The sequence below is a fragment of the Ziziphus jujuba genome, chromosome 11 (assembly GCF_031755915.1).
Source record: "Ziziphus jujuba cultivar Dongzao chromosome 11, ASM3175591v1".
Classification (NCBI taxonomy): Eukaryota; Viridiplantae; Streptophyta; class Magnoliopsida; order Rosales; family Rhamnaceae; genus Ziziphus; species Ziziphus jujuba.
In genome coordinates this window covers 16,010,003-16,028,063 of record NC_083389.1, presented here as the reverse complement: position 1 = coordinate 16,028,063, position 18,061 = coordinate 16,010,003, and the positions used below count along the sequence as shown (strand labels likewise).

General features: G+C 36.4%; 1 protein-coding gene across 1 annotated transcript; it reads right to left on the bottom strand.

Annotated features, from left to right (window-relative positions):
* Window positions 1-1,704: 1,704 nt before the first annotated feature.
* LOC125419687 (desmethylxanthohumol 6'-O-methyltransferase-like) lies at window positions 1,705-3,331 on the bottom strand. The gene is made up of 2 exons (XM_048466163.2): window positions 2,567-3,331; window positions 1,705-2,071 (listed from the first exon to the last, which is right to left on the bottom strand). The coding sequence occupies exons 1-2, from the start codon at window positions 3,329-3,331 to the stop codon at window positions 1,775-1,777; spliced, it is 1,062 nt and encodes a 353-aa protein (XP_048322120.1). The 3' UTR covers window positions 1,705-1,774.
* Window positions 3,332-18,061: the final 14,730 nt, after the last annotated feature.

Genomic DNA, 18,061 nt, shown 5'->3' with positions numbered 1-18,061 from the left:
GTCACTCACCTTAAGCACGTATGTTAATCAAGATCCTCCGCAGGATCAACTCCACTACCCCACGTGCACCTAAAATATTCACAGTACACAAAACCAATTATTTTAATATTTTAATCGGGTAACACCCAAATGGGTACCCTGGGAGCGAACACAAACAACAACCAAAATTGACGAGCAATATACCGAATCGAAGCTTGAGGGATGAGCATTACGAATCCGGTCTTACTTCCCGGAGATCTGACCCGAGGTGGCCGGAATCTCGCCGGAAAACTTTTGGGATTCAACTCTTCGATTCTCTCGAACCGTCGCGAATTGGAGGAAAAAAGACCCCGGATTTGGATTCAGGGGGTCGGAATTAGTGGGAGGGATCGGCGGTGTAACTGGGTACTCGCCGGAATAGTAATTTCCCAGCGAGCTGTCGCGGTCACCGGCAATCGTCGCCGCTGGCGGCGCGTGCGGTGGCTGGTGGCTGAGATTTTTGGGGGTTTTGTAAATCGAAGGGAGAGGGTCTCAACGGGACTGGCGGTGACAAAAATGGAGGCCGGAATGTGGAGATCTCGGCGGTTGAAGGAATCGGCGCCTCGGCCGGAAAAAGCCCCGATCCGGGTGCGTCGCCGATCGGTTGGCCGTGAAATTTTGGGGTTTGGTCGGGAATGGAGAGGCACTCCTGTCTGGTCGGCGCGTGTGGCAAGATTCGGCCGGAAAAATTGACAACTCCGGCAGCCGGTGGTTTTCTCTCTCCCTCTCTCTCTCATCTTTCTCTTTCTCTCTCCTTCCCCCCCGTTTTGCCAAAATAAAAGCCACCGTGGGTGACACTGTTCACCCACGTGGACCTCTCAGATGTCAACACGTGGCATCACTGTTCACTTAAGCCAGATATAATAAATTATTACGGTATTCGGAAAACTTCACATGTCCATAACTTTTTAACCAGATATCCAATTTAAGCGTTAGTTTATGAACTCGTATCGACGAGTACTTTACAGCCATATGAAAGTCAAAACAAAATTCTACAACCATAAAAAGTCAACTCTCGGCACCTTTTGGATAGTTTGAATCTCGACTTGTTTTGCCCATAACTTTCAAACCGTAGTTCCGTTTTCGACGTGCTATTAGTCTATGAACTAGGGGCATCATGTATTTCGCCATGGCACCACGATCAACTAGAAATTTCAACTGGAACAAAAAGTCAACTTTTGACCCATTCAGTCAACGATCAATCTCGATCAACGTGCAAGAATTCCGATGTAGTTTGGGACAGGGTGTTACAAATATGTTTTTATTCTCATCTTACAATATTTAAATTTTATATTTATCTTGATGATAAAGAATATTTATTAAAAAAGTTGTGATACTATTTGATCAATGTTCCAAACACTGTATAATTAACTTGTACAATTTTTGCTTTGTTTAAATAAAATATAAAATTTACATGGAAGATATGATAACAACATTAAAAATGATGTTTTTATTCTCACAGTACAATATTTAAATTATATATTTATCTTGATAATAAAAAATATAAATAAAAATTTTATTATGCACCAAACAGTGTCTAATTTATACAAGCTATTTTTTTATTATAGGGCCAAACACAACACAACAACTAATCCAATATATAGTCCAATAAGATATAAATAATACATTATCCAGCATACTAAATGAACTGTTAAAATACCAACCAAAAAAAAAAAAAAATGCTTGCCTGCATATACTACAATAAAATATATGATGCTATATAGGAGGTGCATCATATTTTTGATAACAAATGCTTTCATATAGGATACGCTTCAATAATGCATTCTTTAGCTGGAAGTCTGATGATTTTGTAACGAGGGAAACCTCCTTCCTCTAACAACTTCTTATATTGCATCTCTGTTCTCTCTTTTCCAGCAGTAAATACCATCATTGTTACATCTATCATGATTTGCGGCTCCTTGAATACATTATGGTCTTCCTCATCAATAACAATCTCCATAATAATAACTTTTCCAGTTTTTTCAGGTATTGCTTTTCGACAATTTTTCAAAATTTTCACACATTCTTCATCACCCCAATCATGTAGTACGGTCTGCATAACAAAAATTATTATTTTCAACCAAATCCACACATATTTTTACAACCCAACAAGAAAGTATTACCATATCAAATATTGTAAATTTAAAAAAAAGTCAATTTCCATTTACATCCTTTTAATTTTACCATTGTTTCATTTAAACTTTATGTTTTTGAAAAATCATTATATATCTCTATTTAATTTTCAATATATATCAAAGAAACTCATTTGTCAATTTTTGCCAATTAAAGGTTAAGTAGTTAAAAATATGTTTTATAATTGAATAAAATTGTAAAAATATAATTTTGGTCTTTAACAGTTAAAAAGGGTAAAAACTAGATTAGTCTCTTTAATAATTTTAAAAAACTAAAAAGGGATAGATAGTGATTTTTCAAAGGCATAAGATCTACATGAAAAATAAACAAAATTAAAAAATGGTAAATGGAATTTTGTCAAAAAATTTTTTTTTCATAACTAATAGAATAATCAACATTTAACTTTTTTAATTACCTTAAGCAAAACAGCATCGGCTTTAGGAACACCGTCAAACATATTGCCTCCAGTGTGAGTGAGACCTTCATAAAGAGGAGCTATGGCAATGACATGTGGAAGATCAAAATTGATGCCTTTGATGTGTGGATGAGCTTTCACAATCTCACGCATAACTCCTCCAGTTCCACCTCCGATGTCCACCAAAGATCCTATTTTACTAAGCTCATCTTTATATGCTGGTAAAACCACATCCATTAGAATTGGGACGGTGGTTGCCATTGCATTGTTGAACAAGTTGTTGAACTCCGGATTTTTCGACATGTACTCCCAAATTTCACAGCCGTTTGCCTTCTTAAAAGCGAGTCCACCATCTTTCACACATTGGCTTAGGCAATGCCATGAATTAATCATTGTTGGATAATTTTGGAACAATATGAATGATACAAGGCTTGGTTTTGAGTCCCATAATAACCATTTGGATTGATGTGTGAGACCGTACAACGTTTCTCCACCGTCCGATGAAGGTTGATGATGCGCGGTGAAGATGTTTTTAAGGACTAGGAATCTCATAATGCGTTCGAGGAAGGAGATATTAAGAGATGGTGAATCGGTAATACCGGAAGCTATCTGAGACAAAGTGATGGGACTACCATGAGCGTGTATAATGTCGGCAATGCGAAGCTCCACAGCACATTTCAAAACCATTGAGCCTACAAATGCACTCATTTGCCTCCAAATCTCTGCTTGGCCTTTTACTGATGCATCGGCTTCTGCTTTTTCCATTTTTATCTTTTTTTTTTTTTTTTTTTTTTTTTTTTCCTTTTTATAATTTGATTTGTTTGAACTTTGATGAAATGGAAGCAATGTGAAAATGCTTGTAGTAAAGCCTAGTGTATATATATACACAATTGGGTTTAGGAATCGTCTCTGGTTGTTTTAGCTTTTGTCATATGCTTAAAAGCCATCTTACATATATAGTTAGACGGGTCAATATTATGCGGTGGTGTTTTCTTCTTTTTGCTTTTAGTTATGGTTAATTTGCTAACAATTCGTGCCATAAATAGAATCTTTTTTTCCGAAACAGTTTTGTCACGTGGATGATTTGGCATCAAAATTAGTTGTTTTTGTGTTTTTAGAAACTGAATAGTGCCATGGAGAGAGTGAACAAATTGAAAACAAAAAACGTAAAAGGTTAACATATATTAGTACACACATATATATATGTATATATATATATATATATTTTTTTTTTTTTTCTTGAAACTAAGAGCAGTTTCCAGTCCATGATCAATATCAAAAAATAGTTCTTAAGCTAGGTTACTTTCGTAGAGTCATGGCCAATTTGGTTAAATTTATGGTTGGAGGGATTTTTCTCTACAGTATTTATTTCAATGACTATTCCATAATATTGAAGCATTCGTTTATTAATTTAAGCACAATGATGATCTCATTGATTAAAACGTACAGTTTACATTAAGATGTGAAAATAGTATACAATCAGCAAACGTGAAATCACCACGCATAATATAAATATATATATATATATATATATATCAGTCAGTTTTTTAATAAGATTCATTTTACTTTTGTTAAACTAAAATTCATCTTTGATAGTCACTAGACTTGATTAATAGGCTGGACCTCATCTTTTAAATGAAAATTTAATAATTATAAATGGTGAATATTAGTTTAATAAATAAAGTAGATATTATTTGAATATGACTCTCATATATATATATATCTGTTTATATACACAATCTCATGCACATCCTTAATAACAAGCTAAGTGAGCTTGATTAAATTATATTTAACCAGTTGAATATATGTTCTTGTTGTATGTAAACATTAGATATATCCAATGGGTTATATGTAATGAGACTAAGTATGCACACGTTTTGTAGCAAAATTATATTTGTATAATATATGGGAAATAGTAATGAAAATCACTCCATTATTGGTAATAAAATGAAAAGTTAATTACATTTTAATATCTGTATTTTAGTCATATTGCATTTAGATCCTCAAATTTAAAACATTTTATATCAGATCATCAATTTACAATTTATTTTATACTAATCCAATTTTCAAATTTATTACTAAATTGTCTAATAGAAATTTTATAATTGAAAAAATTGGTTTGTTTTTTCAATTTACAAGAAGATGAGGAAAAAATGATTAACTGATTAATAAGAAAATCAGTCAATTTTCTCAGTTTTTAAACTTTTAGTTCCTCAATTTGGAAGTTGAACTAATACGAAATAAATTAATTGTAAATTGAGAATCGAATCCAATATGAAATATTTAAATTTGAAAACCTAACTTAATCAAAGTATAAAGCATTAAAATATAATTAATCCTAAAATATATCTGGTGTATTAGCTGGTGCATTAATGTAAAATAAAGTAAACATATCTATGATGCCCAAGCTCCTGGGCGGTGTTACGGACCAATATGGCAAGTAGGAGCTGTGAACGAACTGTGAAGGACTTTTTGCGATTCCTACCTGTTATTACTCCTTTTGTTGGGCATCATATATGGATTTATGGACTTTCTAAATATTCTGTATTAAAACTGACTAGCTCCAAAGATACCAAGTTAAACAGTTTACTAAATAGTATAGCTAGTAGTCTGTTACAGGTAGGGAGTCGATCACCTCAATGTATTACACATATGATTTTTTTGTTTCAGCATTTAAAGCGATCCAATGGCTAATAGAACAAGTCCTAATAATAAAATCATCTGATCAATTTTGTATGAACCTAATTGATAATAAATATATGTATAATTTTGTTTTATATATGTATAAACTTTTGACATGATAAGGATTTCATGAGCAAATAAAAGCATCTCTAATATAAATGTAAATTATAAAAATAAACGTGCAACATAAATAATATGGACAGCTTTTTAAAGAAATTGTTGGCCAATTATAAAGTTTATAATGAATGTCTAATTTTAAAGGTTTTGTCAAATATTATAAAGATTCCTAACAAGCTAAATCGTCTATTAAAAATTATTTTTTTCAATAAAAGGAAAAGAATTAATAAAATATAAAATGAATTAATAGCCATAAATATTTTTTTTGGACATGCCATTGAAGAATAATCTTAAAATTAATATGTGTTTATAATATCTAGATTTAAAGAATGCCAATTTTTACATCATATAAAGATTACACATTATAGAGATGGATTTTGTCCAAAATTCCTCACCGGAACCCTAGACAAGCCCTGATCCCAGAGAAAACCTACCAGACCTTCCAATGGAAAATCTGGGAGAATCTCCCTTAAGGGTTGGACTTACTACAAATTTTTTGCACTGAAAACACACTTCTATATACATCCCCTTATTCCTCTCACATTACTATAATTTAATTCCACAAATTTGCAGCACTCCAAATGAATAACAGGAAATTAGTACATAATTAATAACTAAATGTCCAATACAGTATACAGAGCATTATACAAATAAATATAGAATTAATACAATGTCAGATAAAGAAGCAATACAAGATGGAGAGGAAAAAAAAAGGAAAGAAATGCTTCTTGGACTTTCGACAATGAACTGAGACTTCGAGTTCGTCTCGGAGATCACCGTCTCCCAACCTAGATATAGGGGAACGGAATTTAGAAATATGAAATGCTAATGTTTCAAAGTAAATAGGGAGTGACCCTATCTACTGTACAATTTCAAAGTAACGGTAATTGTAGTACATTTGATTAATTAAGAATAAATAAATAAATAAATAAATAATTAATTAATTAATTGAAAATAATATTTTCTCTCAAAACCCTCACCATTCACTCCGTTGGAAAAGTTTCCTTTTTAAAACATTTTCGCAAAACCCAATTCTTTTATGCCCCGAAAATCAAGGAATAATTAATCAAATAACTTTAAAATAAAATACAAGAATTTAAGGATCCAAATTTATAAGGGAAATATAGAATAAGACATCATTGGATACAATAATTAAAATCATAATTAAACTTGTATTAAAGAAATTTGGCACAAGAACAAAAATAGACCCAATATATAAATTATAAAATTTATTAATTAAATCAATGAAATAATCAAAGAAACCTTTTAAATCAATTTAAACATAGATATAAAACAAATGATAAAAATATAATAGAATTTATTTTAAAATACCAGTCGATTTAAATGATAAAATCAAGGCAAATAACTTTTAAACATTAATGAGAATAGGTAATAAAATCACGATATCAATTTCATAAAATTTGTGTAAAGCTTTAAATTTAAATAATAATAAAAACAACATTAAATACATTCTAATTTAAATACTGCTTTAAAACTTTAGGAATTGAAATTTATATCAGACAAATAATTACTTGACACACCACACTATATACCAGTGATGTCCCACGATACCCAGCGTCCCGAGCACCGTGTAACGGGAGGTTAAAGAGAGAAACTTGCATACGGTCGCTTCGGCGTTCCGACAGCGCTGCTGCTTAAACCGTCATCCCGGCCATGGAGGGGGGCGGCTTATGGCCAATATCAAACTTGCCTGCTCTCGGTTTGATGGCAACTCACGGGAGACATTATAACTTGTGCACTCATCCACATATACAGTACAGAACACCAGTACTGTATAGTGCGTCTAAAACCAATTATTAAATTTATTATTAAAATACCAAAATTTTCAAAATTCACCGTGGGAATTATAACATTTTTCAAATTCAACATCCCACATTTTTCCTTAATCCTCATCATAAATCCATCAAGTTCAAATCCATCAATTTGAATATACAAATTTTTCAGTGGCATAAGGTCAAGCCATTAATATTTCAATGCATAATTATACAATTTTGTAACACCCCGTACCAAAAAATGCATAATTAAATAAGTTTGACTAAGTTTGACCAAGAATGACCAAGTGAACAATATGTGGGTCCGAGTTGACTTTTTCAACAGTTAATATTTTTGGTTTGGCCTATGGTACCTTAAGCCGGTTGTGGACTTTTATGCTATTGTGGATTTATTTATATTTATATGTTGGTGATATTACTTGTATGGGTTGTCCACGTGTCAAGTGGAGTTCCATTGAATATTCTTACGAATTGTCCAGTGGTACTTCACCAGGCGGGACCACCAGGGAGACCCTGGAAGGGTCCTCGGGGCGGGTCCTATCAATTTGAAACCACCAAACTTAAACCAATATTTCCTTGAAATATTTAAAATCAAATCATGCCCAAAAATAATATTAAAACCACATGAATTTCATATATAATTTAATTCCACAAATCCTCAATACCATAAAATAATTTCCACAATACATAAATTTATATAAATGCATTTTTTTTATTAATCAAAATAAACTCACAAATAAATTCCACAATAAATCAATTAATATTAAAATCACAATGCCTTTAAATATCAAATTTCCATAAAATCCAAATTTCCATAATTTGTCAAAAATCAAAATATGATTTAATGCACATATACATTTTAATTTATTCAAAAATTTCAAATATAATTTTGCTAAATATTTAACACATAAATATTAAATCCAAACATTTAATTATCACAAAATAAATATAATTTAACACCCGAAAATAATTTTGAAAGTGGGTCACTCACCTCGAGCACGTAATTAATCCAAGATCCTCCATGGGATCAATTCCACGATGCACACGTGCTCCTAGAACAACAACATTACGCATTTCAAATAAATTAATATTTTATTCGGATAAATAATACTCGGTACCTGGGGGGTTTAACACAAACGTTAACCAAAATTGACGAGCAATATACCGAAATGAAGCTTATGGAACGAGGATCACGGATTGAGGCTTACTTCCCAGAGATTGGACCCGTGGTGGCCGGAATCTCGCCGGAAATGTAACACCCCCTCCCAAATCGCACCGGAATCCGTGCACGTTGACCGAGGTTGACCGTTGACCGAAGGGGGTCAAAAGTTGACTTTTTGACTCGGTGAGAATTTTGAGTTGACTAGGGTACGGTGGCGAAGTGCATGACGCCCTGAGTTCGTAGACTAGTAGCACGTCGAAAACGGAGCTACGGTTTGAAAGTTATGGGCAAAACAAGTTGAAGTGTAAACTGTCTAAAAGGTGCCGGGAGTTGACTTTTTCTTGTGATGTAATTGTGAGTTGACTCTTGTATGGTTGTAAAGTACTCGTCGATACGAGTTCATAGACTAGCGGCACGCTTAAATCGGACATGTGGTTAAAAAGTTATGGACGTTTGAAGTTTACCGGATACCGTATTATTTTAATATTTTTTTTGGGTCGTGAACAGTGAAATGCCACGTGTCAGTTTCTGATTGGTCCACGTGGCATGAACAGTGTCATACAGGGTTTTAATTTTGAAAAACTCTCGCGGAAGAGAGAGAAAGAGAGAGAGGAGAGAGAAAGAGAGAGAGAGGACCCGCCGGCCGCCGGCCATTTTCACGTTTTTCCGGCCTAGTTACTGTACACGCGCCGGCCATCCAGATTGCCCACCTCATTTCCGGCAAAACCTCCAAATTTCACGGCGAACGGCCGCCGGACGCGCCCGGATCGGACGTCCGAAGTTTGGCGGCGATTTTTCCCCCTCCACCGCCGGCCACCGCGAATCGGCACTATTCCGGCCGATAAACAGTACACGCGCCATACACCCAGCATCCTCTCCTCAAGTCCGGCCTACCCACCAAAAATCACGGCCATCGGACCACCGACGCGCCGGGATCGGAGCGTTTTCCGGCGAGGGGTCGAAAATCTTCAAACGGTGATTTCTCCGCCGTCCGACCTCCGTTTTGCTCACCGTCGGTCCCGTTGGATTGCTCTCCTCACGATCTACAAATCTGCAAAATTTCACAGCAAACGGCCACCGTCGGAAATTACTGTTCCGGCGACGGTTGCCGGTGACGTGGCGGCCCGCCGGAAAATACTGTTCCGGCGAGTACCCGAAAATTCCGGCCAGCTCCAGTCCGCAGTGTTCGACCTCCTGAACCCAAATCCGACTTCCGTTTCCACCAATTCGCGACGGTTTGGGAGAATTGCAGAGCCGAAACCCGAAAAGCTTCCCGATAAAATTCAAACCCCGTCGGGTACGATCATCGGAAATTAAGACCGGATCTGTGATTAGCATCACTCGAGCTTCGATTCGGTATATGATTCGTAAATTTTAGTTATCGTTGTGTTTTGACCCCCCGGGTACCGGGTATTATTTACCCGAATAAAATATTAATTTATTTGACTGTCTGTGAATTTTGTTCTAGGAGCACCGGTGAGTCGTAGAATTGATCCCGTAGTGGATCATGGGTTAATTGCGTGCTCCAGGTGAGTGACCCACCTTCAAATTAATTTTGGGGAATTTAATTGATGAATATATTATGTGTGAATTAAATATTTGGAATTTAATTTCTATGTGCCAAATATTTATTGGATTTATTGTAGAATTATTTATGAATTTATTGGATTTAAGAAAATGCGAATTCTACAAATTTATGCCGTGTGGAATTATTTTATGGTTTTGAGGATTTTGAAATTGGTGTGGTTTTAATGGTAAATTGGGCACGATTTGATTTTCAAATATTTCAAGGAAAATATTTGGTTATGTTGGTGATTTCAATTTTTATGAAATATGCCCATAAAATATTATGGGATTTGATTATGATATTTCGAGAAATTATTTATGCTTGGAAAAAATGTGGATATTTGAATTGATGGATTTGGGAGTTGGTGGATTTGAAAATCATGGAATTTATGGTATGGATTATAAGGAAATTGTGGAGAATTTCCCGGTTCAAGCGGATGGATTATGCCCGCTATGCTTATGAAAAATGTGAAATTTGTTTTATGATTTAAATTTATGGATTTTATAATTTTTAGATGCACCGTGCACGTACTGGTGTTCTGATTATGTGATATGGTATATGTGATATGGTTAGTGTGCACACGGTTGTGATTAGCGCGCAGGTGGGTGTGATTAGCGCGCAGGTGATGTGATTAGCGCGCAGGTGGGTGTGAGTAGCGCGCGGTTGATATTATGAGGGTGTCCTGTGGATGCCATCGGAGAGGGCGGCCACCCCCCATTGGCCGGGACACCAGGTTAGCAGCGGCGCAGTGGGACGCCACGCGACCGTATGCCGGTTTCTTTCTATAACCTCCTGTTTGGCGGTACCTTGGGACGCTGGGTACTGTTGGCGCCACTGGTATATAGTGGGTGCATCAAATGATTTTCAAAACTGTGGTTTAAAAATAAAATGTTAATGAAAAATATAATTGTTACCGCTTCTGGTATTTAATTGATGTCTTGGTTTTCGGGGAATATGAATAAAGGGTTTTGTGAAATTGTTTTAAAAGGGGAACCTTTCCAACTGAGAGAATTGTAAGGGTTTTGAGAGAAAATATTATTTCCAAATAATTATTATTTATACTTATTACTGTGATATTATATGGTATAGTAGTAGGGTCGCTCACTGAGATGATTAGCATCTCACACTCTTAAATTCCGTTCCTCTAGGTACCAGGTTGTCGGTGTTCACTCGGAGCGGACTTGATCTTCCTCGCTGTTTTAGTTCGGCAGTACCCTGTTATTCTTTTATTGCAGTTGTAATATTTCTTTCACTCTTGTTGTATTTATTTTGCACTGGATTACTGTATTTATTTTTTTTAAGTACTGCAATTTGTGGAACCAATTTGTAGTTTGTGGGAGGAATAAGGGGATATTTTTGAAGTGTGTTTTCAGTGTAGGTAAATTTGTGGTAAGTAAATCCCTTAGGGGAGGTGCTGCCGGATTTTCCGTTGGAAGGTTCGGTGGTATTTCCCTGGGATCAGGGCTGTCTAGGGTTCCGGAGGAGGAATTCTGGACGGGTCCTGACAGGAAAGCTCACGGATTTCAAGTCCTCGATTCTCTCAATCCGTCGCGAATTGGAGGAAAACAACCTCGAATTTGGGTTCAAAGGGTCAGAATTAGTCGGAAAGGAGGGGCGGTGCAGCCAGAAACTCATCGAAAAGTCAATTTTCCGGCGAGCTGCCATGGTCATTGGAACCTATCACCGTCGGCGGCTCGTCCGGTGGCCACTGGCAGTGATTTTTGGTGGGAAGGTAGATCTGGTGATGGGTAACTCAACGAGATCGGCGGTTAGGCAAACGGTGGCTAGAATAGGGAGAAATCTAGGTTTGAAGAATCGGCACCGCCGCGGGAAAAGCCCTCAATCGGGGCGCGTCGGTGGTCGGTTGGCTGTGATTTTTTGGCTGGTCAGCCAGTTTTCAGGTGGGCTTCAAGCTAGGGTGGTGTGTGTACTGTTTTGATGGCCGAAAATGGATGAACGGCGGTGGCCGGTTGGTTTCTCTCTCTCTCTCCTCCCTTCTTTCTCTCTCCTCTCCTTGGCTCCCGTGTTTTGCCAAAATAAAAGCCACCAGTGGGTGACACTGTTCACTCACAGGATTGGCTGAAATTCCGACATGTGGCACACACTGTTCACTCAAGCCAAATATATTAAAATATTACGGTATTCGAAAAATTTTGCATGTCCATAACTTTCAAACCACATGTCCAAATAGGACGTGCCGCTAGTCTATGAACTCGTATCGATGAGTACTTCAAAACCATGCATGAGTCAAATCTCAACTTTGCATGAATTAAAAGTCAACTCCGGCACCCCCTTGGACAGTTTGGATTTTAACTTGTTTTGCTCATAACTTTCAAACTGTAGCTCCGTTTTCAGCGTGCTACTAGTCTATGAACTCGTGACAATGTGTACTTCGTAATGGTACCTTGGTCAATGTGAGATTCCATTAGAAATAAAAAGTCAACATTTGATCCCTTCTCCGTCAACGACGATCAAACCCGATCAACCTTGATCAAATTTTAGAAATTTCCGATGTACTTCGGGACGGGGTGTTACAGATTTGCCATGTTCTTGGATATATAGTTAATTAATAATCATAAATGTATTTTTTGGACATTACGTTATAAAACAATTTTATATATCATATATATGTAAATTTAAACAATATCAATTTTTATATCAGATAAAGAGCAATTCACATTTATCTTTGAAGATGCTCTAATGAAGATGTATTTTCCATGTTCTTAGATATCATGAGGAAAAAATAACAACAATAAAAAATACTTAACCTTAAAAAGGCTCAATTAATTACTAATAATAATTTCTAATGGGTTTGGCATAGATTTTACAGCAATTTTTTTTCTTTTTTAGGTTTTATTTTAAAAATAATAATAATAATTTATTTGAAACGATACTATCATTAGTTTTTGAAAATTTCTAGTTACACCATCAAATGGACTCCATATAGTCCCGTTGTAAATTTATATTTTTACTTACATATAAAATTACTACTAAGGGTATTAATCTATTTAAATCACTTTTTATACACTCTTATTCTTTTCTTGAATCTCTCTTTTTAAATCACATTTGTAGTTATTTAAATTCTGAAAAAGAAGCTCATACTGCACCATTTAAATCATGGAAGCTCAAAAAATGAAAAAGTAATGTTTATCTATGACAGGACCCGCCCCGAGAACCTTCCCAGGATCCTCCTAGGTGGCTCCGCCTAGTGAAGTCCCACTGAACAATCCCTAGAGAATATTCAATGAAACCTCATCTTAAAATGTGGACAACAAACACAAGCGATAACAATAATACCTCAATATGTATATAAAAATAAAAAAATAAATCCACAACAGCGTAAAGTCTACAACCGGCCTATTGTACTACAGGCCATAACTACACGCATAAGTACCATGGTCTCTACTGAGTCCCATATCTAAAATCAGAGCATTCTAAGAGTATCATCGAAGTCCAGGAGTACAAATAAGTAATAAATAAATCCAGAAGATAACAGTACATAAAAGAAAGATAAATATGGCTGCTGTCATGGAAGGAACAAAACGATAAGCTGTGCGTGAGGTAGACTGCTACTAGCTGCTGGGGCCTAGGGGAACGAATTTAAAACAATAAAACGTGAGATAAAGAAATCTCAGTGAGTGGCATAGTATAATAGAAAAATAATAATTCATTTTTTAAAAATCTTTCTCTCAAGACCTCTTGTTTCACTCGTTTGAAAAGTTCCTCGTTTAAAAATCATTTCACAAAACCCAAACTTGTATCCCAATTTACTATATCATAAAACCGATGCTCAAATATAAAATGAATGATCATTGTAATATTATAAAATATCTCAAATCAAGATATATATATTTGAGCATAAAAGATAATAAATACAGTTCCACCAAATAAATATGAAAATGTAGAAATCATCACAATGTTTGTAAATCAACAATATGTTCAAACTTACACAATGTACCAAACGATGTACCAATTTGTAACCCGTGGGAGACACCCATCTCACGACCCTCAATATACGAAAGGTGTCGTGGAAATATCAATTAACTGTCGGGACGTACCCAACCTCACGGTCCGTGGCAATAATAAACCATTGGATGATATCAACCTCATGGCACCTTGGTAATAATAATAAACCATCAGATAAACCCGACCTCACAGTCCGTGGTAATAATAGATAACCATTGGATGAAACCAACCTCATGGCATCGTGGTAATAATAATAATAAACCATCGGATAAACCTGACCTCATAATCTGTGGTAATAATAGATAACCGTTGGATGAAACCAACCTCACGGCACCGTGGTAAACCCAGCACGCTGTAATATAATACTAAACCAAACTCTGGTACTATACGGTATATCAATTTAAAATAACCGATATAGTATCTTACTGTATTATAAATCATAATTTAATATTCACGCTCAACCGCTTGTCTAAATATTTCAAAAAAACTTCAAATCATGATTTCTTACTAAAATAAGAAAATACCACAGTGAAATATATTCATCATAAACCGATTTTAAGCATCTAAAAATTTATAGAATATTTGAACATGCTTAAAATCATATAATTTTCAATATGCCTTCTTAAATCGATTAATTTCCAAAGTGATTTAAAACCTCAATTTAAATACCAAAATATTTAAATACCACAAGTTCATTCATGAACTCATTAGAATTGCCAAACATTTAAAATATTGACAAAAGTCATATAAAATGATAACATATATATGTAAAAGCAGATCCTCATGTGTCAGGACCCGTCCAGAATTCCTCCCCGGAACCCTAGACAAGCCCTGATCCCAGGAAAATACCACCGAACCTTCCAACGGAAAATCCGGCAGCACCTCCCCTAAGGGTAGGACTTACCAAGAATTACCTGCACTGAAAACACACTTCTATATTCATCCCCTTATTCCTCCCACAAAACTACAAATTGATTCCACAAATTTACAGCACTTCATAACAATAATAGCAACCCAGTGCATAAATAAAACATAAGTGTCCAGAATAGTATACAGAGCTTTATGAAATGCTATAGAAAATACAACAAAGATGAAAGAAATAATACAATTGAAATGAACGAGTACAAAAGTACTTCTCGAAACACGATAGCGGCGGAGAATTGGTTCACCCCGGAAGAACGTCTACCACCCCTTGCACCTAAGGAAACGGAATTTAAAAACGTGAGATGCTTATCATCTCAGTGAGCGACCCTAGCTACTGAACACTTTTAATAATAATAATATAACAAATAAGGGAATTTAATTAATACCAACAATTAAATAGGTAAATAAATAAAAACAGTTGAAAATAATAATTTCTCTCAAAACGCTCACTAATCACTCCATTGGAAATGTTTCCTTTTTAACACAATTTCACAAAACCCGATATTCGTATTCTCGAAAACCAAGGGATCAAACCATTTAATAAACAATAAATAAATAAATACCCCAATATAATTAAAATGTAATAAATTATAATAAATAATTTTTGAACACTTTTGGGGTTTGAAATTTTATCTGAAAACTTTACACTTGACGCACCACACTATATACCAGTGATGCCCTCCGATACCCAGCGTCCTGAGCACCGACTGGCGGGGAGATTAAAGAGAGAAACTTGTAAACGGCACTTCGGCGTCCCGACAGTACCGCTGCTGAAACCGTCATCCCGGACAAGGAGGGGGACGGCTGTGGCCAATATCAAACTTGCCTGCCCACTGTCCAATGGCAACTCATGGGAGACATAATACTTGCGCTCTAACCATATACATACACCAGAACACCAATACTGTATGAATGCGTCTAAAATAATTATTAAATCAACCGTACGGTTCTTTCCAAAATTACCGTGGGAAATATACCAATTTTCACATTTACCATCCCACATATTTCCATTTAACAACCCGGTACGAAAACATCGATAACCAATAAAACAATAATTTTTCTTGTAATACGAGGTTCAACAAATAAAATACCGTGGGCATAATTATAAAATTAAACCACCACTTTAAACAAATATTTTCATAAAATATTTAAATCAATTATGCCCAAAAATAATATTTAAAACCACATACGATTTATTACTGAAAATACCTTGCTCATGCATAATAATTAAAATTAAATCACAATAAAATCATAATTAAATTGCACCACATGAGCATAATTTAAATATCAATTAAACACCAATTAAACATAATTAATTGCCCCAAAATATTTTTAAAGGTGGGTCACTCACCTTAAGCGCGTATATCAGCTAAGATCCTCCGCAAGATCAACTCCACTACTCGCACGCGCACCTAAAACATTCACAGTACACCAACCAAATATATTAATATTTTAATCGGGTAACTCCCAAATGGGTACCCGGGGAGCGAACACAAACGACAACTAAAAATTACGAGTGATATACTAAATCGAAGCTTGAGTGATGAGGATCACGGATTCGGTCTTACTTCTCGGAGATCGGACCCGAGGTGGCTGGAATCTCGCCAGAAAGCTTTCGGGATTCGACTCCTCAATTCTCCCAAACCGTCGCGAATCGGGGTTTGAAGATTTTCGGTGCCTCGCCAGAAAATGCTCCGATCCCGGCTGACGCGTGTGGCCTGAAAATGGCCGGAAAGGGGTTAAACGGCGGTGGAGGGGAAAATCGCCGCCGAACTTCACCGGCTCGGTCTGGGCGCATCCGGCGATCGACGATCGTGAAATTTCAGGTTTGGCCGAAAATGGGAAGGCGCTCCCGTCTGGCCGGCGCGTGTAGCAAGGATCGGCCGGAAAATTAGACGATTTTCGGCGGTCGGTCGTTTCTCTCTCTCTCTTTCTCTCTCCTCCCCGGCGTTTTTGCCAAATAAAAGCCACTGTGGGTGACACTGTTCATCCACATGGACCAATCAGGTGACGACACGTGGCGTTACTGTGCACTTAAGCCAGATATAATAAAATATTACGGTATCCGGTGAACTTCAAACATCCATAACTTTTTAACCAGATGTCCAATTTAAGCGTGCCGCTAGTCTATGAACTCGTATTGACGAGTACTTTACAACCATATAAAACTCAAAATAAAATTACACAACAATAAAAAGTAAACTCCCGGCACCTTTTGGACAGTTTGCACCTCGACTTGTTTTGCCCATAACTTTCAAACCGTAGCTCCGTTTTCGATGTGCTACTAGTCTATGAACTCGGGGCATCATGCACTTCGCCACGGTACCATGGTCAACTATAAATTTCAACTGGAACAAAAAGTCAACTTTTGACCCACTCGATCAACGGTCAACCTCGGTCAACGTGCACGAATTCCGATGTGATTTGGGATTGGGTGTTACATCATGCATCCATAGAATGAACATTCAAATCAAACGATAGGTATAAGTAAAATACTGAAACCACATATATATATTATACTATATACCCAAAACATTTTTAAAACTAATAACCACTCACAGTATTGTAGATGCTCATGCCTGCTCCTCTACAGGATTGCCTCCAGGCTCAACTCGAGTACCTGTAATATAATAAAATATTTCTCAGGCTCCAAACAACTAAACCAAAGATACTTGTATAGCCCAAATGTCTTAAAATGATTTATAGTACTACGAAATTGCATAAATTGGACACCGGATGTAACACCCCGTCCCAAATCGCACCGGAATCCGTGCACGTTGACCGAGGTTGACTGTTGACCGTTGACCAAAGGGGTCAAAAGTTGACTTTTTGACTCGGTGGGAATTTCGAGATGACTAGGGTACCGTGGCGAAGTGCACGATGCCACGAGTTCGTAGACTGGTAGCACGTCGAAAACGGAGCTACGGTTTGAAAGTTATGGACGAAACAAGTTGCGGTCCAAACTGTCCAAGGAGTGCTGAGGTTGACTTTTTGTTTATGGGGAATTGAGCTTTGACTTGTGCATGGTTGTGAAGTGCTCGTCGATACGAGTTCACAGACTAGCGGCACGCTCAAAACGGACATCCGGTTAAAAAGTTATGGACGTTTGAAGTTTACCGGATACCGTATTATTTTAATGTTTTTTGGGTCGGTGAACAGTGAAATGCCACGTGTCAGCTTCTGAGTGGTCCACGTGGCATGAACAGTGTCACACAGGGTTTTAATTTTGAAAAACTCTCGGGGAAGAGAGAGAAAGAGAGAGAAGAGAGAGAAAGAGAGAGAGG